The sequence below is a fragment of the Crocuta crocuta genome, unplaced genomic scaffold, assembly GCF_008692635.1.
Source record: "Crocuta crocuta isolate KB4526 unplaced genomic scaffold, BGI_CrCroc_1.0 scaffold417, whole genome shotgun sequence".
NCBI classification, from domain to species: Eukaryota; Metazoa; Chordata; class Mammalia; order Carnivora; family Hyaenidae; genus Crocuta; species Crocuta crocuta.
This window is the reverse complement of record NW_027536463.1, coordinates 205,727-228,518: the sequence shown is the minus strand read 5'-3', so window position 1 is coordinate 228,518 and position 22,792 is coordinate 205,727. Positions and strand designations below refer to the sequence as shown.

General features: G+C 38.0%; 1 protein-coding gene across 7 annotated transcripts in view; it reads right to left on the bottom strand.

The window, feature by feature from the left end:
- Positions 1–22,792, bottom strand: part of CACNA2D1 (calcium voltage-gated channel auxiliary subunit alpha2delta 1) — a 478,329-nt gene that overhangs the window by 370,414 nt on the left and 85,123 nt on the right. For all 7 annotated transcript variants that reach the window (XM_077748517.1, XM_077748519.1, XM_077748520.1 and 4 more), the window contains exons 2-3: positions 16,587–16,668; positions 1,116–1,232 (exon numbers count right to left, since the gene is read on the bottom strand). In XM_077748517.1, the coding sequence (XP_077604643.1) occupies positions 1,116–1,232; positions 16,587–16,668 (199 nt within the window). The remainder of the gene's footprint in view (positions 1–1,115; positions 1,233–16,586; positions 16,669–22,792) is intronic.

Genomic DNA, 22,792 nt, shown 5'->3' with positions numbered 1-22,792 from the left:
GAGTTATTCAGTTGATTGAGCATCCAACTCTTGGCTTTGGTCAGGTCACAATCTCACAGTTTCATGAGTTCAAGCCCCGCATCAGGCTCTGCTCTGAGGATGCAGAGCCTGTTTTAGATTCCCTCTACTGCTTCCCCACTTTTGCTTTCTCTCTCTCAAAATAAATGAATAAACTTTAAAAACAATCTTATAAATAAAAAGAAGTGTGACATCACCACTTATTACCCAGAATGGATCAAAGGAGATTTGTATATAGCTAGAGGGGGTCTAAACTGATACAACTATTTTGGAAAAACAATTTTCATACTTTTGTAAAGCTGACTTTACGAGTACCCTACAGTCTATTAACTTTACTGTCATGCATATCACACCCTACAGACATCCCCACATGCAGGTACCCGGAGACTTGTTTAAGAAAATTTAGCAGCACTATTCACAGTAGCACTCATCTGGAGATAATTCAAATAATAATTTACCAACAGAGAATAAATGAACAAACTGAGATATCTGCTCATAAAATACTATTTAAATGTGAATAAGAGCGAATGAAACCTACATGCGTACACCCAGATAAATCACACAAACATAATGTTGAAGGAAGAAAGCAAGTTGCTGATAACTACATACAGCACAGTGTGATTTTAATAAAGTTGGAAAACAAGCAAATGAACAATCATCTTTTTCCCCCAACAGATTTATGCGAGGCACATCTATTTTTAAAGAGAAAGAAATGAGTAATCAAATATCTAGTATATTGGCCACCTCTGGTGGCGGGTGGGGGGGGGGCAGTGATCACAAAGGAAAATACTACAAAGGCAGCTTTATGGGTGATGGAAATATCTGTGGATTTTATGCTGTATAACAGACTTCAACAGTATTATTATGCATCACAACTTACACATGTAGAAACAGATGTCTGTACCAATTAAATATACTGTTCCTATGTAAAAGAATCCTCTAAAATAAAAAATAAACTAATAATTAGAAATAAGATTCACAATGAAACTGTGATACCATCGTTTCCAAGGTAAAGAAAGCATACTGAAGAAAATAAAGTATGAAAAATAAACAAGTAATGGAAAATGATAAAATGAGCAGAGCCAATTTCAACTCACCACCAGGGCTTTAGATCTGTTGCTTAGAAGTTTCTCAATATCCCTGGCTGCAATTTCCACCAGCTGCCGTGCATTATTTGGTTCCACAGTATACAAATCTTGATACTTCTGATAAATCTGCCCAAAGAGAAAAGATAATAATAATAACTGCATATGTGGTTCTTAAGTTCACAATAGAAAGTATTTTAAACTATAACAATCGGTTAGAAAGACGCACTCTTTCTTTTCTTCGTTTTGATCTTTTTGGAGTTTGAATGTGTCAAAGGTATGTATGTAAATAAAAATTTGTGCTAGTCCACCAGCTCACCAAAATCGCACGTCACATTAACAGGCAGTAGAAGATCCTGTACCGCAGTAATCCGTGTATGCAATTTTGTGACTTGAAATTCTTTGTCCCCTAATTCAAACCTGGTATTAACTGCCAACAGGATTGTTTTTTTAAAGGCCTTGCTGCAAAACAGTGGAAAAGAAGCATGAGAGATCAAACGCGGAGCATGTGTGCAGCACACAAAGGTAGGAAGAAGGAGTTAAAATAAGGTTTCGAAGAATTCTCCCCACTGTTATCCCTAGCTACAACCATTGAGATCAAATTGTATGCAGCTGAAACTCATGCAGTGAGAGGGTGAGAGGGAGAGAGAGGGAGAGGGAGAGAGAGGGAAGGAAGGAGAGGAACACTGAGAGAGAGCATGAAGCCCATGCTAAGGTTTATCCAGGTAACACAACTTTATTACACGGAGGAGTTGAAGATCACTGAGGTCTACATTAAAGTTCGGTTAAAACTGTGCTGGTGCAAATATTTTATGTAGGCAAACTCAACCCTTGCAGTTTTGTTTGAATCACTGAACCCAACTCTGCTGAAAGTAAGCTTAGGCAGCAGCAGCAGACTATCAGTTCGCCTCCCATCAGTGTCTGCGGCAGGATTTCCCTAGAGTGGCATAAGATGCACCTGGTCTGCCAAGCCCGTGAGCTCCTGGCAGGGGAGAAAGAACTGGAGAAAGGTGGGGGCGGGGAGAAACGGCGGCCATGCTGGCGGCTGCGGCTGCGGCTGCGGGGCTGAGCCGAGCAGGGAGTAGGAAATCCCTTATGCGCCCAACAGATGGGTCGCACATGCATGACTGAACCATCTTTGAAAGCCAGGGCCTGGCAGGTTTTTACCATCTTGTGAGAAGTGAATCCAGGCACATTCAGGAGCCAGTTCAACCCTGCTTTTTCTGGCAGAACTCCAGCTTTCTGCATTACTACCAACAGGTTCTATCGCCAGGTCCCAGCTGACCACGGATGCTACTCATAAACACTGGTTTCAAATGGACACAGATGCACATGCTAACATTTATTACAGAACACGTTAGTTTTACATGAAGTCTTCGCTTTTAAAAGCGATTCTAAATTATAGTTTTAAAAGACTGAAATCAAACGTTAACTCCTAAAATTTTTTACTTAAACTATGAGGTTTTTCTAATGCTCGTTTTAAGGTTTAAGTTTATTTATTCTGAGAGACAGGGAGAGAGAGAGAGAGACTGGGGAAGGATAGAGAAACAGGAAGAGAGATACAATTCCAAGCAGGCTCCACAGTGTCAGCATGTCAGCATGAGGCCCACTGCAGGGCTTGAACTCATGAACTCATGAGATCATGACCTAAGCCACGATCAAGAGTCAGATGTACAACAGACTGAGCCACCCAAGAACCCCTAATGCTCATTTGAATTTTGACCTTGTAGGTTTTTGATCCCAACTATTCAAGGCACAGTAATCTACTCATATAAATCCCCCATATTTAGTTTTGTTTGAAATTCCTGCATATTACTAGATTGCTTACGCTTTCCGCTGAGAGGCAGGTTATTGAGTCTTAGTCTAAAGACCAGGTTGTCCACGAACAACTCCATCAACCCAAGCCTCTCTCTTTCATTTTAGCCTAAGATGACATCCAAGAACATGAACTCCTTAATAGGTTAATTGATTTGGGGTACAAACAGATAAGCCTCAACATCGCTGTAATTGATCCAGGACATTTAGTTCTTTGTGGTAAAACCAATAGAGCTAATTGGTGCAAAAGGCAGTTGTGCTTTGTACCATTAAATATCGTGTTTGCTTCTGTATGAAGTCTGACCTTCTTCCTACGATACAGAGAGTACAACCAAAGTCAGAGTTGGGAGAGATTAGTTCCAAATACACAATCTGTACTTCATATTATGTACCACACATAATGTCACTTAAGTCACTGCCTACATATGCCAGACACCTTACAGGTTCCATATAGAATGGAATGATTATGAACGAGAAGAAAAAATTCAGTTCAAGTATACACAGATCCTCTCAAGTATATACAGAATATTCTCTCAGATGGACTGGGTGGTAATTTTTAAAAGGTTAGCGGAAAAAATCAGTTTCTAACTCACAAGTAAACTTAAAAAAATTTTTTTGACATGTATTTATTTTTGAGAGACAGAGGCAGAGCACAAGTGGGGGAGGGGCAGAGAGCGAGTGAGACACAGAATCCAAAGCAGGCTCCAGCCTCTGAGCTGTCAGCACAAGAGCCCGATGCGGGGCTCGAACCCACAAACTGTGGACTATGACCTGAGCCAAAGTCAGACACTTAACCAACTGAGCCACCCAGGCGCCCCAACAAATAAACTTTAAATAAATGAAGTCAAAGAAGATGAAGTCCATAGCCCCAATATAAATATCCTGTTGTACTTTTTAATGGATAAAACCACATGTGAAATGTTTTCGTGGTAATAAAAATGAATTAAAGCCATATAACTGCTCTACCAAAAGAACTAGTTCTTGCTTCTGGTTTTAAAGAATGTAATATTCTTTGCTGTTTTCATTAGAGGTACTGCAAACTCTCAAAATGTCTCTTGGTATATGTTTAGTAAAAAGTTTTCAGAGGAGAAGAGTTCAGTGGATTTTTATGATTATATATTGTTTAAAGTACATACATTTTTAATTCTTCCCACCACTGAAATTAACCCCACTTCTACAATATTTAGCATGCTAACATGTTTTTATTTTAAACAAAACCTTAAGTATCTTTTCTCTTTCTCCTTCTAGTTTTTTTCTTTTTAAAAAAAAAAATGGTCTGTGACAATTTTATCCCATCTCTTTCCAGGAAAAATAAATAAATAAATAAACAAAAAAGCAGAGTGTAAATAATTTGAGGTTTTGACACCCAAAAGAGGTCCGTTCAAATCATATGTCAATTCCTCATATGCTGTGTGACACTGGCTTCCATTTCTTCTACTAGAAAAAATACACCATATAAAGAAAATCCTAGACAGGATGCTTTCCCTCCTGACTGATAAACTAATATGCTTTAATTTTTCTGTAGTTCAAACTCTCTCACTTCCAGCCTTGCCACAGATTTTAACAGAAAAATGTACTGCCTCTACATTCTTACTTTCACACAATCTTAATTAACTGGGTTTAATGACCATTCACTATTACATTTGTAGACAACAGAGAATATGGTTTCTCTTCCTTTTTTTCACTGGAAACTTCTAAGTCTTTTTGCTCCAAATCCATAGTTCCAAGATAATCTCCAGAAGGACAGTATATTTAAAGATAACCTCACGGTGCCTAGATGGCTCAGAAGGTTAAGCACTGACTCTTATTTTGGCTCAGGTCATAATTTCATGGTTCATGGGTTCGAGTCCCACTTTAGGCTCCCATGGTGGAGCCAACTTAGGATTCTCTCTCTCCCTATCTCTCTACCCTTACCCTGGCTTGTGCTTGCGCTCTCGCTCTCTCGCTCTCTCTCTCTCTCTCCGATAAACTTTAAAAAAATAAAAATAACCTTAAATGTCATATCCAAAAAGTGGTACCACTCATTGATATAACTGCTTACTAAACACACCTAAATGTTTCAGAAATCATAACAGTTACTATTATGCCTTGCAATAACACAGATATCCCAGAGATGCTTACTGAAAGAGAGATAGTCTTCCAGGTTTGGGATGACCTAGAAGATGATATTAGCAATCACTTTTACTCAATAGCACTCTGAGGTGTTTCACACACATCATTTATTCACTTTGAGAAACCTAAAAAGTACATTTAATTAACCACTGTGTTAGTGAGAATACTGAAATTTGAGCTTTGGAGTATCACAACGGAGGCAGTTCAGGTCCCCAATTTCACATCGTGAAGGAGCAAACCACCGTTCAAAGCAGTGGAAAGGAAAACGCTAATGTGGCATGTTTAGGCAAAGTGAGTGTGCGGCGCTGCTCTCTGCCGGAGATGTCCCTTGGCTTCAGGAGGATGTGGAGAAATAGGAAAGGCTGTTGGGATGAATAAGAAAAGTAGCTAAGAATTAATCTATCTACTAGGAGACGGCCTCAGGGCAGAGTCAAGGGACTCCCAATGCAGAAACTGAGGGATGGACGCTGGGAAGCAAAGTTCCAGCTGAAGAATGATGGTGTCGACCCCCACCCCCATCCCCCGTTGCCGACTCGAGGGCCCTATGTAGGCTGAGGAGACGGGCCAAGTTCTTAGTAGCAACCATATTCAATATCTATAACAAGAGAAGAGAAAACAACAAACATATTGCACATCTTGTCACAGGTTTCCCCTTGTGCCCTGGTGCCAAGAAGCAAAGCCAAAAACATCAGAGATCATGGGAAGGGAAGTAGAACAGAAACTTCGAAATGGTAGGACTGAATGTCTTTCCCCTGGGAGAGGGAATGGCAGATCATGAAAAAGGTACCTAAAAGGAAACAGCAACTCTTGTGTATTAAATCTCAGTATGTATAATTTTGACAACCCCTTCCCTCAGTACTTACACACGTACTCTCCTCCCATGGAACTTGTCTGGAATAAACAATCCAGACTGCTGCCATGCCCATAGCCATCTTTCTGAGAAAAGCTTTCCTGTGACAGTCCCTAAGGAAAGAAGAGTCCTAAGTGCTTCCTGACAAATGGGTAGCAGTATTCTAAGGTATGACCTTGCCCTTGGCCCCTGACTCCTTGTATTGGGACATATCAGATCTAGAAGCTGCTAACTTTGGACTCAATGACCTGCAAGGAAAAAGGTAGAAAAGATTTGTGCAAACAATGACAACACGTTGAACCGGTCGGATTCTCTCACCACAGGACAACAGTTAGGGGGATCAGAGGCAGAAGCAGCAGAAGTGAAAAGATGAGTGGAAGGAAAGCAGTGGGCACATACCACTGAGTCACACAAGCGACAGCCATGGTACGTGGAATACCGGCCCCCCAAACGTCTCCACATATATATGTGAATATGCGCTGTTACGTGGAAAAGGGGAATTATGTTTGCAGATGATAATGGCTCAATCAGTTGAGTGTCTGACTCCTGATTCTGGCTCAGGTCACGATCCCAGGGTGATGGGATCTAGCCCCACATCCAGCTCTATGCTGAGTGTAGAGCTCGCCTAAGATTCTTTCTGATGCCCCTTCTCTCTCTCCCTCTACCCCTCTCCCCCACGCACATTTTGTCTCTAAAATAAAATATAAAAATTAAAAATTACACAAATGAATTAAATTAAAAAAGAAAGATTATCCTGGATTGTTCTGGTGGGTCCAATAAAATCATTAGGCTCCTTGAAAATGAAGAGGAAGATGTGACTACAGAGAAAACCAGAGAGATCACAGCATGAGAAGAAATTGTTCCAGTGCTGCCAGCTTGAAGGTGGAGGAAAGGGGCCACGAGCCAAGGGAAGGACTTCTGACCGACAGGTTGTAAAATAATAAATTTGTGCTTGAGCCAATAAATTTGGGGGAATTTGTCACACTAATCCTAGAAAACTAAAACAATGAATTAGCTGTGAAGAGCCCCGGCTGAGAGGTAACAATAATAATCGGCCTCTGGATAGTAATTCTATACTAAACTCCCTGTCACTCTGTCACAAAATAGAAACGTTAAGAAAGACCCCACAGTTTGAAGGCTGTGTTTAACATTATTAATTACTACTTTGTACCTTCATTTCATTACTCATTAGATTCATTTCATTCATTTCATTCATTCTATTGTGAGAAATGGATCATTTCTGTTTCACTTTACAAAAATAACGAAATTGTCTCAGGACTCCTACGATGACCTTCACAATAACGTGGGATTCTGAGAAGAAATTCTAGAGAGAAAAGCTAAAAATATCAAACTAGAGGTGCACACACGGTCCAAAAATATACACGAATTGGATGAATAAATATGATCCTACCTCGCAATAATAAGGATTGAAAGAAAATGTGACATGACTCCCACGAACATCCTAATTTCACTGTCTTTACTGCTGAGGGGAGTAAATTCAGTCATCTTTAACACTAATGCAGGTAGGGAAAGAGATGCCTTGTCACTTCGAGTGCTTTGGATACTCACAAAATCAATTTCACTTACTTTTACTTGAATTTTGCCATGTGGGATGGTTTGGTTCTATGTTTTTTTCTTCTTTATTAAGTGTTCTGTAGGCTTTTAAACTACTTGTTCCCTAGCAACTGAGAATGTCTTGTTTCAAAAAGATGGATTAGCACAAAAGGATGATACAATGTTCTTTCGTGGTCACTTTCAAAGATCAAAGTTCCCTTACCTTAAGAAATTTTCCAATGATTTACAAGTATAATAAAGTCTTTCTTTTTATTTATCATAAGTGACATCATCACAGAAGCAGGCCAACAGAAAGAGATGTTCAGGTATGTGAAGAGTCCTTCATCTAAGGTAAAGAGTAACTAGTGACATTAGGTCTGAATTGTTCGACTATCTTTTGCCAACAACAGAGAAAAATTTCAGAAACCCTACCTTCCTCTGTATGAATGTTGCGATAAAACAATATGCAATATTTACTAATTAACTCCTGATCTCTTCAAACACTCCCTACCTACTCTTTAATTAAAATAGTAAATGATGCAATCTCATAAACAAATGTCAAGTTTTTCAACGTCTCACCCGTTAATACCTTTTAGTACATTGTCAATTGTGTTTAACACAATTAGTAAAAATCACTTTAAATTATAGCCTTTTGTTGTCTTTCCCCTATAAGCTAACTTTATGAGAAAGTATACCCTCTTTGAACTTTTTTATGGCTTGAGATTTCTATTTGGCTACCCTTTTTTTTTTAATTGTTATTTAAATTCTAATCAATTACCATACAGTGCAATCTTAGTTTCAGGAGTACAATTCATGTAAGTGATTCATCACTTACATACAACACCTAGTGTCTATTTGGTTACGTTTAAGTAAACGCAAATATCATTAACAGTCATAATTTATTAAGTATCACATTCGTTATATATTTCATATTTGCTTTAACCGGAATGTAAATTTCGAGAGGACAGAGATTTTTGCCTACTTTGCTCATTGGTACACCCCAGCACACAGTACACTGTCTGCACATAGCCAGTATTCCCTCTCTACTGATGGCACAAATATAGCACCTAAATGATCATTACATCCTAAAAACAGAGTAAATACATAAAAAACAAGATAATGATTGATATGAAGGTTATTAGTATTCCACCTAAGAGGTAGAGAAAATTGTGCTGTCAGAATTCAGAGTAAAGTAAAATCACATGCCTTAAAATAATCAAAAAGATGGAATTATGGCCACACTTGGAAGGAAATATGTATTAATAAGGGAGAAAAGAAATCAGAATCTGGGTGACACAAGGAATTATTGGAAATATAGATTGAAAAGCAAAGTCAGACACGACCAAGGAGAGATACCAAATTCAGGGTAGTGGTTTATGCCTCAGAATATGGTCAACTCCAAGCTATATTGCTCAGAACATCTCTTAAAATTAAGTAGCACACAGGAAGAATTCAAAACATAACATAGGCCTGTTTACTATGAACATCACCTAAATATATAAATAAATATATAAATATATATAAATATATATAAATAAATATACATATTATACAAAATATAAATATATATATGCGCTCATGTAATTATATACATATACACACATATACATATGTAATTGATTATGTTCTTGAATTTATAGTGCGTATCTTTCCGATGATAACTATACCAAACCGGCATTCAAGAAACAAACACAAGAGTTCAAACTACTTTCCGTAGTCCTTCCATACGCGACAGCTTTTAAGCTAGGACAGTATCACCTTTAAGATGAGATAATACCTCTAAGAAGAATACTGAGGAAGAACGAAGGCAGCACTGAAGACTGTTCCACAGTACTTGCCCGCTTCCTATTAACAAAAAGATGATGGTGACGCTTTCGAGCGTGCATTAAAGATGACAGAAGGACCACAACGAATGACAAGCACAAACAGGGCCGTGCTTTCTCCACACTACACACTGGAACAGGTGAGAATATTTAGCTAGAAATGCAAGGTAAATACAAGGGCTCATGCCTGGAACACAGAAACTAACCTAAAACAAAGACTAAATTAAGAAAAAAATGAGAGAGAGGGAGGGAGAGAGAGAGAGAGATACATAGAAAGAATTCTTCAGTTTTCAGGTTGGGGACATTTCACACATAAGGTAAACAGCAAGTTTATCTTTAAGAACCCTCACAATTGGAGGTGCCTAGGTGGCTCAGTCAGTTAAGCATCTGACTTCTGATTTCGGCTCAGGTCATGATCTCACCACTCATGGGATCGAGCCCTGCATCGGACTCTGTGCTGACAGCTCACAAACTACCTGGGATTCTCTGTGCCCCTCTCTCTGCCCCTCCCCCCTCAGGCAGGCATGTGCGTTCTCTTGTACGCGTGCTCGCTCTCCCTCTCTCTCTCTCTCAAAAAGGAATAAACATTAAAAAAGAATATGGAGCTTTAAAAAAAAGGATATTTAGCATTAAAGCAAGAAAAGCGTTAAGATACATATAATAAGAAGCCACCTACTTGGGTTTTTTGTTTGCTAATTCCAGAAATAACATTAACCTAGCCTCTTTCCCTTTGCACATCTGGAGGTACAAATGAATTGTGTGTGTATTTTGAGCAGCAAATTCATATGCAATTAAAAGTACAAGAGATCATACTAGATTCTATTAAAACTAAATTAAAAAATAATTAACCATAGGCTGAGTGAGCTGCTTACTTAATGTCCCTAACCCCAAATGACCCAAATTCATTTTACGGCCAACAAAAGAATTTTAAAAAGCAGCACAGTTCAATCTGCTCTTAACCATTGTACCTTATTAACAAATGGCTTTTCTAAAGCCTAAGTGCCACCTATCAATGCTGAGAGACAACTTTAAAAATTTATATTAATTTAAAGAATTCCATACATTGATTCTTGTCTCAAATTTTTCAGTCCTCCCAGAGCCATCTTTCACCCTGAACACTACTGACACTTTTACCAGGTGACCCTTTGTTGTGAGATGATACCAGGTGCATTGTGGGTCTGTAGTGGCATCCTTGGCCTCTTCACACTAGATGCCAGCACTTCCCCCCCACCTCCAGTTGTGATGATCACAAATGTTTGCAAGCACTGACAGATGTGTCCTGGGGGGAAAAAATGCCCCTGCTGTGAACCACGGCTCCACACATAAAGACATTAAATATCTTCAGGAAAAGTAAATAAGAAGAAGCTGTATGCTATACACTGGGAGTGTGAAGTAGCAGATAATGGTCTTTGATGCCATTCATCTTTATTCTAGAGAAGCCACCGCCTGGCTACATCGCTGAGGGGTTCTGAGCTTCCGTCTTCATCGTGTTTGTTGCTCAGGACAAGAAGGAAGCAAAGGCAACAGTATATCATTCTCTCTATAATTAGTATTACCAAACCATTAGATTTCCATTTGGAAAACAACCAATAATCATTTATCCCTTAAGTCCTGGTACAACTTAAGCAAGTGGTAAGTACTGAGTGATAATGGAACAGATTGGTATGATAAAAATTTTGAGTCTTTCACTATGTTTGTGAATCCATAGTACTTCATTTAAAAACCTATTAATAAAATACTGAAAGTCACCATCGGATTAGAAATGCCCTGGAGAGTTTATTCCGTACCTTTGAAAACGAATGTAATTAACCCCTGTTCAAAAAAAAAAAAAAAGCTTCTTAATTTAAAACCTCCAGCAGATGGGTGCAGGGAATCCATACTTTCTACTGATAGTACTTTGTGCAGTCAAAATAGATTTCCGGCTACTTAGAGAAAAAAAAAACTGGGTTTTTCCCCTAAAATAACTGCAATCTCAAATTGCCTACATAATTATGGTAATTGATTTAGTTACAACATTTCATCACTGAGAGAATAAGGCAATGCTAAATAAAACCAGTAATTCTGGGTTTGCTTGTTTGTTTGTTTGTTATCTCTTTCAAAATATAGCCTTCACAACTGCTTCTTAATCTCAATAAAACAATAAAACTGTATTTGAAAATTAATTATATTACTCTTATAAAGCAGTAATTATGCTACATTTATAAAGTAATATGAATATAAAGCTACATTTTAATATGACATAAGCATTTAACGTTTTCATAGCACCTCTGATTGCTTTCACATTTCATCTCCTACTTCTTTTTCCCCCTATGACATTTCTGTAAGGAAGAGAGACTGTTACGATCTAGCTCACTTGACAAGCAGGTAACAGGAAATCTAATACCACCCAGCTACTTAGCAGCTCTCCCTAGAGTAGCAAAGAAAATCCCAGCCCTTGCTGTTGCCTCAGCATCTTGCTGATTCCCTAGTCAGAATCACCAATGATTAATTACGTTCTGCTCTAGAGTATCTTCTTTTGTAAACAGATTAATATATTAAGCTCTCCACCACCTCTAAAATGAATATTCTATGTACATAAGTGACGTGACCACAATGTCAAAGTAAAAGCATCAGTCTATTAATACCATGAGTTACTAATGAAAAGAAATTATTCACTTAAAACATTTATGTAAATACTAACTTAATTAAGAGTACTGAATGCTCAATATTTAGACACATTTCATATTCACATCTTTGAAAGCATACTGAAATATGTACACATTGATTTTAACATAATCTTAACTTATGAAATCACACACTATGAAATCTTAACTTCTGAATCAAGAGCCAGAAAGTTCTACGATGATATCACTGCAGAATGATTTTACCTTCAAGAGTATACGTCCAGGGGGGAAAAAAAATTCACAGATTTTCTTTAAAAATTTGCATATTCTAACCTAACATGTTAGAAACCCAGACAGAATTTGCAAGTAAGAAGAAAGCCTTAAAACAGGGTGACACGCATTATGTCAACTCTCTTACAAAGCTAATGAGGTACAATAATCTCTGCTAACAAAAAGACTGGATGCCCAGACCACCCTGCGTTGTCAGAAGACAAAACAGAACGTTAGAACTGAAGCAGAAGGGAGGTGTGGGACAGCGTCAGGTAAGGCGGCTGCAGATTTCAAAATGCATACATTGTTAACACCGTAGGAATCACCACTGCACCTGAAAAAAATACAAGAGGAGTCTGGGAAGATTACGAAACACCCAAAAGAGCCGTAAGAAAGACTTCATAGTATATGCAGGATGGGAAAGGAACAGAAAAGAAAAGGTAGCAGAGGCATCTTGTCACGTCCAGAAAGCTGCAAATGTCTCTGCCTCTGGCCACAGGGATACAGAGTGCCTTAGGCCTTTACTGTCCCTGGGCCCCAGGGTGGAGGCCTCTGGTGAGGCAATGAGTCACCTAAGGCGCAAAATTCCAGAAGCTACTCACTCACTCCGAGGGGGCGCAAGGTTCCAGCTCCCCAGAGCGTCTCCTCCTTCTGCACGCCCTGAACATCACATGCCTCACCTCAGTCCAAGTTCTGCTGGGGACCCCAGCCCCACCCGGCCCTCGCCAGGAAAAGAGACTTATTTGGAATGACCTATTTGGAAAAACTCCACCTCTTCCAAAATATAGTCTTCACACCCGCTTTCCAATATCAAATATGAGAGAGAGACGGAGTTACTATAGACTTAAATAAATGTAAATGAAAACCATCAGTCTCATTTTTTTAATAAAGAGGAGGCCCCAAGGAAGTCTTGGATTCCTACAGGAAAAGGGGGAAGCAGGAAAAAAAAAAAAAAAAAACACTACAAAAGAGACAACAGAACTCACAGAAGGTTGTGATTTGCTGACGTTACTGTGATTTGCAGGATTGGTCAAATGGACCAATTGAGGATCTCAGACCTATTTTCATAATTCTGTTTTCTTTTTTTAAATGTCTTTAATTTTTTAAAGAGCTGGGGAGGGGCAGAGAGAGGGAGTGAGAGAGAGAATCCCACGAAGGCTCCACACTGCCAGTGCAGAGCCCAATGCGGGCCCTGAAGCCACGAACTACAAGATCATGACCTGAGCCAAAAGCCAGAGTCACACATTTAACCAACTGTTTTCTTTCAAAACAACTTTTTGCAGAATCAAAAGTGCATTTCATAGAAAAACAAACAGTAAGTAGTTTGTATTTATCAACTCATCTTTAAAAAATGTTTTCACAAAGCAAATTATCATTACCACAGAACCCGTTAATTCAGAATATCTGATAATTTAGATACTGGTTGAAATTTAATTATCTGTGCACATGAAATATTTTGTCAACCCATTTAATGAGAAACTGGTTGCTTGTGAATGTTCTATAAACTTAAAAACTTTGTTTCCAAGAATCCTAAGACCACCTTAATATTTTTCATGCTATCTATTAGTTACTATATGATGATCAGCCTCTCTACTTGCCAGCTACAGGAAATCATAAGTCTCCATGTGTGTGTTTAAAAGTAATAAAATGGACCTGCTGAAAGATTTCAAAGAAGACATAAATTTTTTAAAAAATCCTGTGTTCATGGATTGGAAGAATTAATATTGTTAAACACGGCTTCACTACCCAAAGTCACTTGTAGATTCAATGTAATCCCCATCAAAATACAAAAGGCAGTTTTCAAAAAATAGAATAAGCAATCCTAAAATCTGTACAGCTTGTTAAAAACAGAAGATAATATTCCATTATAGGTATGCCAGGTGATAAGTATCATTACAACCATACTGCAATATATAAATGTATCAAAGCAACACAGTGTACATCTTCAATAACACAATGTATTAATCATTATCAACCTTCCTGGGCTAGTATTTTATGACGCCCATAAAGCAATTTTTATAAAATTGGAAAGATGTCTTATTTTAGCTATGTTGCCTCATCACAGCTGTTTCTGAACCTTCAGGCAACAAGCTATTGTGTCCTGTGATGCTGGTAAAAACAAAGCCATTAAATAATTAGGGAGGAATCACCATTTCTGCAATATTAAATATCAACTCAAGAATTTGCTAAATTCCTCTGTGCAACTTCTGATCCCCACCATGCATCCAGCACTCCCACCCAGGTGCCCGGTTGTTTAAGGGTCTGACTTCGGCTCAGTTCATGATCATGCGGTTTGTGACTTCGAGCCATGTCGGGCTCTGTGCTGACAGCTCAGAGCCTGGAGCCTGAAACCTGAAGCCTGATTTGGATTCTGTGTCTCCTGCTCATTCTCTGTCTGTCTCTCTCTCTCTCTCTCTCAAAACATTAAAAAAAAATAGGAAGAGTCCTTCAGCGACTCTTGAGGTTTAAGTTTCCACCACCAAAAAGAAATGCAACCCTTTAGCCCCCATCATGGACTTTTCTCTCCAGGCAAACAGATAGGGGCATATGGAATCATTTATCTATGCAAAATAACACTCTTCATGCGCCCCAATACTTAATTTTTTCCCAATTATAGATTCTGCTCTCTCTCTCTCCCCCATCCCTTGTTGTAATATATAATTCTTTTACTTGTATTTTTTTCTGTCACATAATTAGGTACATGTCTCAAAAACAAAACACTGTGGGGATTTTCTTTCATCCAGCCCATTCTGTTTTTTTCTCCAAATTCAGACTAGGCCATTTATTCATTCATCAATATTTGCAGTATTCTTAGTAACCTACGCTTGATAAAGCATAATGGAAATCAAGTGAGACTTTTCTTTTTAAATGATTCATTGCAAAAAGCAGATTCAGCAAAAGGGTTCACATCTTAACACCAAAAGTAAAAGTGAGGTCAGCCAAGAAATTGGTTTCTGAAGCTAGAGAAACCCCGGAGCAAAGGACAGCTCCTGACAGCGGTTTTATTCTTAATCTGAAACTGTCAATAAACAGGGTCATAGAACTTCTAACCAGAATCTATCCATTCTCATTGCTTTTTTTTCTCCTTCCACAAACTGTCACTTTCATAGAGGCTCACCTGATTATCCCTTACAACTTCATTTTTTTAATACATCGCCCAATAAGGACTCACTGCAGACAGCAAGCATCAGCTTCCAATAGCTTTCTGGAACTTTGCACCCCCAAAATGGAAATTTCTGAGTAGTACAGGGTCAGTCTTCTGAAGAGAGGAACTGAATGTCTCTCAATCTTTGGCACCTGAATGGTGCCCAGGTCATACTATGAGCTTAACAAGTGCTGATGAGAATTAAATTTAATCACTGTTATTCACAAGGAAACACTCTTCATTTCCAAATGTATTCCTTATCTCATCTTACAGATATTTGTTTCTTAACATACTTTTGTATGTGGAAACCTCCAATTGGTTTTTAGCAGATTCTAGAATAACTTTTTCAAGTATTTGTTAGGTTTCTTTATGAAATTTAAAGAATATAAAAGGTAACCATATATTCTTGTTTTTGTCTGGGAGGAATATTCCCACATAAATATTATTCTAACAAATACTCGTATATCATGCATATAATTGCTTTTATATCATATCTCACCCCACTGACTCATCACATTTTTGGAAGATAAAAGGTCTCACTGCATTACGAAGAACACAAGATAAAAGTACCTTCAAATTGTTGCATTACTTACAGTGGAAATGAAGTAGTGAGAATGTAAAGAAATGACATTTAATTTTTTTAAAAATCTTACAGAATTTACAAATGTAAATGCTCTTATCCAAGGAAAATAATCTATTTAAGATACTATACAAATATTTATATGCTGCTATCATTTTCAAGAATCATTGTAGAGTGACTTTCATAGTCACATCATAAATCCTAAGAAAAAAACAGATTTTAGAGTATCTCCTTCTCTCACACAAAAATCTTTATTATCCATCTCAATGACTCACTCTAGTCTCTAGACATGGCTATAAACACTTTCCAACCATTTTTAAAAATAATATCTACCCTCAAAGAAAGAACATGTGTTCCCACTGAGGATATTCAAAAGAACCCATCAAGGACTTAAAGTCACCTCTGTATGAGAGATTCTAAAATACACCCTGAAGAACAGGGACATAAAACCCCAGTATGAATTTTAGGGGCATCTGCACATCACGTGAGCTCACCTACGGTAAGGCTGTATGTAAACTGTAAAGCATGGTGAGAGCGCTACATTAATTGTGAGGAAAAGCTTTCTTTGCTCACAATAACTAGTATGTACCAAGGCTCCTTCTCAAGCTTTCGCTACCTGATTCACATGAATAATCATGCCCTATTCGTTATATAGAAATGCAGCTTCCTACAAGATAGACCAGCATTCAAATGAAAGAAAAGATTAGCAAATTTCTTGGGGTTTTACTCACATCGACAAGCTGATTGACTCCACTTGCTGTTTTTGCCAGTGTGACAAGGTCTTCTTGCATCTTATCCACCCATGACTTGATCCTGCAGAAATCAAAAGAGAATGTTCTATCAGAGCTCTGGCAAAGGAAAGCCAGGCATGTTCTATATTCCTGCTGTAGATAATTCATTAAATTCCCTTGAAATCTCTCTTTCCCCTCCAAGTTCCTACTGTGTCCACCCTCCCAACCCATTCTCCAATTACAAAACCAGTGAACCTTTAGGGTCAACTTCTTGGGATGCTGATATCCCACAACACAAAAAGAGCAAATGACACAGAGGTCTTGTTCAATATAAGGGTAAATATTTCCTTAATTTTTATGACAATTATATTGATAATTAGTTACTAAATAGATTATTCTAAACTTGGGGCGTCTAGATATCTCAGCCGGTTAAGCGCCCAACTCTTGATTTTGGCTCAGGTCATGATCTCACAGCTCCTGAGTTCAAGTTCTGCATTAGGATCTGTGCTAACAACTCAGAGCCGAGCCTGGAGCCTCCTTCAGATTCTGTGTCTCTCACTCTCTCTGACCCTCCCCTCCTCATGCTCTGTCTCTCACTCCTCAAAATAAATAAACATTAAAATTTTTTAAAATTTAAACTTTATCCTTTAGCTTATAAGTCTTCTTAATGTAATACTAAGGATGTGCTACAGGTAGAATGTTTGAAAAAAAAGTAAGAAAATATAAATAATTTTAAATTTCTCATNTAGATAATTCATTAAATTCCCTTGAAATCTCTCTTTCCCCTCCAAGTTCCTACTGTGTCCACCCTCCCAACCCATTCTCCAATTACAAAACCAGTGAACCTTTAGGGTCAACTTCTTGGGATGCTGATATCCCACAACACAAAAAGAGCAAATGACACAGAGGTCTTGTTCAATATAAGGGTAAATATTTCCTTAATTTTTATGACAATTATATTGATAATTAGTTACTAAATAGATTATTCTAAACTTGGGGCGTCTAGATATCTCAGCCGGTTAAGCGCCCAACTCTTGATTTTGGCTCAGGTCATGATCTCACAGCTCCTGAGTTCAAGCCCTGCATTAGGATCTATGCTAACAACTCAGAGCCGAGCCTGGAGCCTCCTTCAGATTCTGTGTCTCTCACTCTCTCTGACCCTCCCCTCCTCATGCTCTGTCTCTCACTCCTCAAAATAAATAAACATTAAAATTTTTTAAAATTTAAACTTTATCCTTTAGCTTATAAGTCTTCTTAATGTAATACTAAGGATGTGCTACAGGTAGAATGTTTGAAAAAAAAGTAAGAAAATATAAATAATTTTAAATTTCTCATAATTCCATTACACAGGGAAAACCACTGTTAATATCTTAATGTATTCCCTTCTAGACTTTTAAAATTCCTTCACATAGTTGAAAGCATATTATGTAAAATTCTTATCTCTTTGTTTGCTTAGGTCATACGATAAATACTCCCCCCCCCCATGCCATTACAAATATTTTATAAACATCGTATGTTAAAGGCCACTTAATATTCTATTATCTCTACATGCCATAATATATCTGACCATCCTTTCTGGTTAAAAGATAGAGTATCATCAGCTTTAACTATACTATAAATTACACAGCAACAAATATCTTAGCACATAAAGTTTAAAAGTATTTCATTTATAAGGCTAGATTTTTAAATTTGGAATTCCTGGATCAAGTCTTAAGTTGTAAAAAAACGTCTGAGCATTAAAATTATGATGTGCGGGGCGCCTCGGTGGCTCAGTTGGTTAAGCTTCCAACTTTAGCTCAGGTAATGATCTCGTGGTTCGTGGGTTCAAGCTTTGCATCAGGCTCTGTGCTGACAGCTCAGAACCTGGAGCCTGCCTCGAATTCGTTGTCTCCCTCTCTCTGCCCCTCCCCTGTTCATGCTGTCTCTCTGTCTCAAAAATAAATAAACATTAAAAAAATTATGATGGGAAGATTTCACTTCAAATCCTTTTCATGTATATACTTCAGATTAATGAAATGGAGATTTTAAAATACAAGTTATAGACATCAGAACATTTTAGAAAAGCTTCAGTCAATGGTCTTACTTCTTCCTGGCATTAGAGACATTACCAAATAGCACACAATGTTCCCATTCAAATCAATATAGTTTAATTTGTAATCCCCTCATATATTTCATGTATTCATCCTTATTTATAAAAAGACATAAAATGTGTATTCTTTTCTGCCCAAGAAAACATAAGAAAACACTACTAGAATGATAAGAAATTATATATTTGAATTTGAACTTCTCTCTGCATATATATGACATGTATTATCTACCTTTCCCTTATTTATTCTACTTCAAATGTTCTCCCACCTTTAAGAGACCATATTCAAGAATGGTTTAGAAAAATGCTGTCTTAAAAATTAACTACAGAGCTTAAATACTGAGAACAAACTGAGGGTTGATACAGGTAAGGGAGGGGAAAGTGAGGGATGGGCAATAAGGAGGGCACTTGTTGGGATGAGCACTGGGTGTTGTATGGAGACCAACCTGACAATAAATTATATTTTAAAAATAATAAAAATAATTTAAAAAATTAACCATGGGGGTGGCTGGGTGGCTCAGCAGTTAAGCATCCTACTCTTGATTTCATTCAGCTTAGGTCACGGTTTATGAGTTCAAGCTCCATGTCAGTCTGCACTGATAGCACGGAGCCTGCTTGGGATTCTCTCTCTCAATCTCTCATTCTCTCTCTCTCTCTCTTTCTCTCTCTGCTCCTCCCCTGCTCATGTTCACTGTCTCTCCTTCAAAATAAAATAGCATTAAAAAAGATAGCTCTGTATTTCATAAGTGATCCACTGTGAGATTTAACCGTGTTGGTCTTTCTTCTCTTTGGACAGCTAAGAATTCCAATAGAACTACGATGTTACCAACTTTTTGTCAGATAAATTTAAATATAACAGAATAGAAAATTAAATGTGGGGCAAGAAAGCATAATACAGAAAAGTATAATGCAAAAAGAAAGCATAATACCTATAAATGAAGTATAGAAAAACATATAAAAATAAGCTTATATGGCCACCTTGGTGACTCAGTTGAGCATCCAACTCTTGATTTCAGGTCAGGTCATGATCCCACAGTCATAAGATTGAGCCCCGTATTGGGCTCTGCACTGAACGTGGAGCCTGCTTGAGATGTTCTCTCTGTTTCTCTTCCCCACTAGCATGGGCTCTCTCTCTCTAAACATACATACATATACACATACATACATAAGCTGATAAGCTAAAGAGGAAGAAGAAAAACAGAAAGTCACCAAAAAAAGGATGAAATGCCTTAAAGAAAAACACAGAGAACTGATTTAATGTGAAGCAAACTAATTAATACATAAAAGCTAGGGGTACTTTCACATAAATGAAAATAAGGAAGAATGTCTATTGAACCATGCTGTATGGATATGATTCTCAAAGGTAAATGAATATCAAGAAACAAAAAATAAATACCTGAGAGGAGAGTGTAGAAAGAAAGCTATAAAACTGTTAAAATGAAGGCTACAAACCACATTATTCCAATAGTATGCTTTCCGCAGTTTATAAGCTAGGGTATATCGTGGGGCACAAGAGCAGGCCACCAAGATGGGCCCAGATGGGCCACTTTGGCATGAACATTATTTTGAATTAAAAGCAATCAGGGGCATCTGGGTGGCTCAGTAGGTTAAATGTCCAACTTCAGCTCAGGTTACCATCTCCTAGATCGTGAGTTCAAGCTCAGGGCCTGAAGCCTGCGTCAGATTCTGTGTTCCCCTCTCTCTCTGCCCTTCCCCTGCTCACACTCTGTCTGTCTTTCAAAAATGAATAAACATTAAAAAATTTTTTAAAGCAATCAAAATCCTACACTTGGGAAAAGCTCTTTACCCCTCAACTGTGTGCTTGTCTAAGGAAAACAGCTATTCACAGAGATCCTTCCTTACCTAAGAAACATATCTACATACTAGGGAACCTCTGTCTCTCAGTCATCTCCTTTTCCCTTCTTGCTAATGGTCTTTCTCTCCTTTTTATCCTCAGACTCCACTCCTTTCCTTAGCTCACAGAAGCATCCTGTTGCCTGAATGTCTTTGAAATTTCCATGTCTGTGTGGATTCCCCACAGGTATGCTATTACATTTGATTTTCTTCTATTAATATGTCTCATGTCAGTGTAATTCTTAATCCAGCCAGGAGGAGCTTAAATAGCAGAGTGAATTCTTCCATCCCAATAATATGCGTGAAAAATGCTACAAATACTATATTCTTATCACTGCTATTAGAGAATTAGCTGTTGATTAGATACTGCTCATTAGATACATATTGTTATTAGATAAACTGTGCTCCATATCTACACTAAGAACAATAAATTACAGTAGGGAATGGGTAGGTACAAAGACCATTGACACCATTTTTGAATTCATGTCAGACTATCTCAGTTCTCCAAACAGTTACTCAACAAGTCCTAAAACCCCGAGAAAATAAGTCACCTCTTCTCAGGACGCCAGAGTGGCTCAGTCAGTTAAGAGACTGACTTCGGTTCAGGTCATGATCTCGTAGTTCATGAATTCAAGCCCTGCACTAAGCTCTGTGCTGACAGCTCAGAGACTGAAGCCTGCTTCAGATTCTGTGTCCCCCTCTCTCTGCCCCTCCCCTGCTCATGCTCTGTCCCTCTTCATCTCTCAATAATAAATAAATGTTAAATATTTTTAAATAATAAAATATAAATTAAAAAATAAACATGAATAAATAAATATAGATAAATAAATAAATAAATAAATCATCTCTTCCTAAAGATAATTCCCAACATGGACAAAGAGTAAGAATTGTTATATATCCCTTTAGCTAGGCAACTGAGAGACAAGGACTATATAGGTAAGAACAAAACAAAACAAAAACAACAACAATAAACCACAACTCACACCCAAATTCTGATTTATGCTAAACTGATCCAAAACCTAAGTTCTAACTTGACACCTGAGTGTACTGTCACCACCAGTGCTCACTGAGGTGAACCTGCTTTGGCTGAAAGTAAATGAGGACCTATCCAGTCTTCTCACCCCCAATGACAAGTGTCAAGAACACTTTACAGGAGCAAGGATTATTTTTTATAGATATGAGGCGTTACCTGGTTTTTCTAAAATTCATGAGTACTATTCCTTTCCAACCTGGAATTAGAAGATTACAATGGCCAAGAAATAAGCAAAGATTCTGTTCGTCATGAAGGGGGAAATTACACAAAGGAAAACACTCACAGGTGCAGATTCTTNGAGCCCAACGCGGGGCTCGAACCCACGAACCGCGAGATCATGACCTAAGCGAAAGTCAGACGCTTAACCGACTAAGCCACCCAGGCGCCCCACAGGTGCAGATTCTTTATTGGACTTTCTCTTTCATGGTAAATTGTCAAGCATATATGTACAATCACTAAGCCCCGTTTTACTATCACTAGAAGGTACAATGAAATTTTGGAGAAAATTATAGAGGATATATCCTTTTCACGTAATAAGGAACAAGTACAGCACTTCACAAGGAAGAAATCATTGTTTGCTCTTTGTTAACCCATTTAACAAGAAATCCTATCTGCTAGAGAAGATACTAAAAACTGCAGATGCAGAAATGACAAATATATGCTTTCTAGTTCAGGCTCTATCCGACAATCCTGGGATCATGACCTGTGCCGAAATCAAGAGTTAGAGGCTCAGATGACTGAGTGGCCCAGGCACCCCTACCCTTCTGAGTCCTTAACTTAGATAATAACTTAGACAATAGAAGGCAGGTTAACAAAAGACAGGTTAAGAAGGGAAAAGCATACATATTTATTTAATACACATTTCACATGACAAAGGAAACTTCTTAAGGAAATGAAGACTCAAAGAAACCTGAGTTAATAAACCTGAGTGTTCGTACGCTAAGTCTGATAAAGTCTAGAAAGTGGTGGAAAGATATCATAGAGCAAAAAGTATGAACAAAGTGTAGGGAACCAGGTAAACTTAACAAAGCTATTCATTATGATTCTTCTCTCTGTCCCTTGTCTTCAGAGATAAGGATGCTCTTTTCCTCTGGGTTTAGGGAAGGCAATTTTGACATGAAGGGAAGGTCAGGAAGGCCTTGCATGTGCCCTTTCTCAAACTCTTTCAGCTTAAAATATTCAATATCAGATTTGGAGGTAGTGTGTCCTGAATCCCATCGGTGGGATACATTT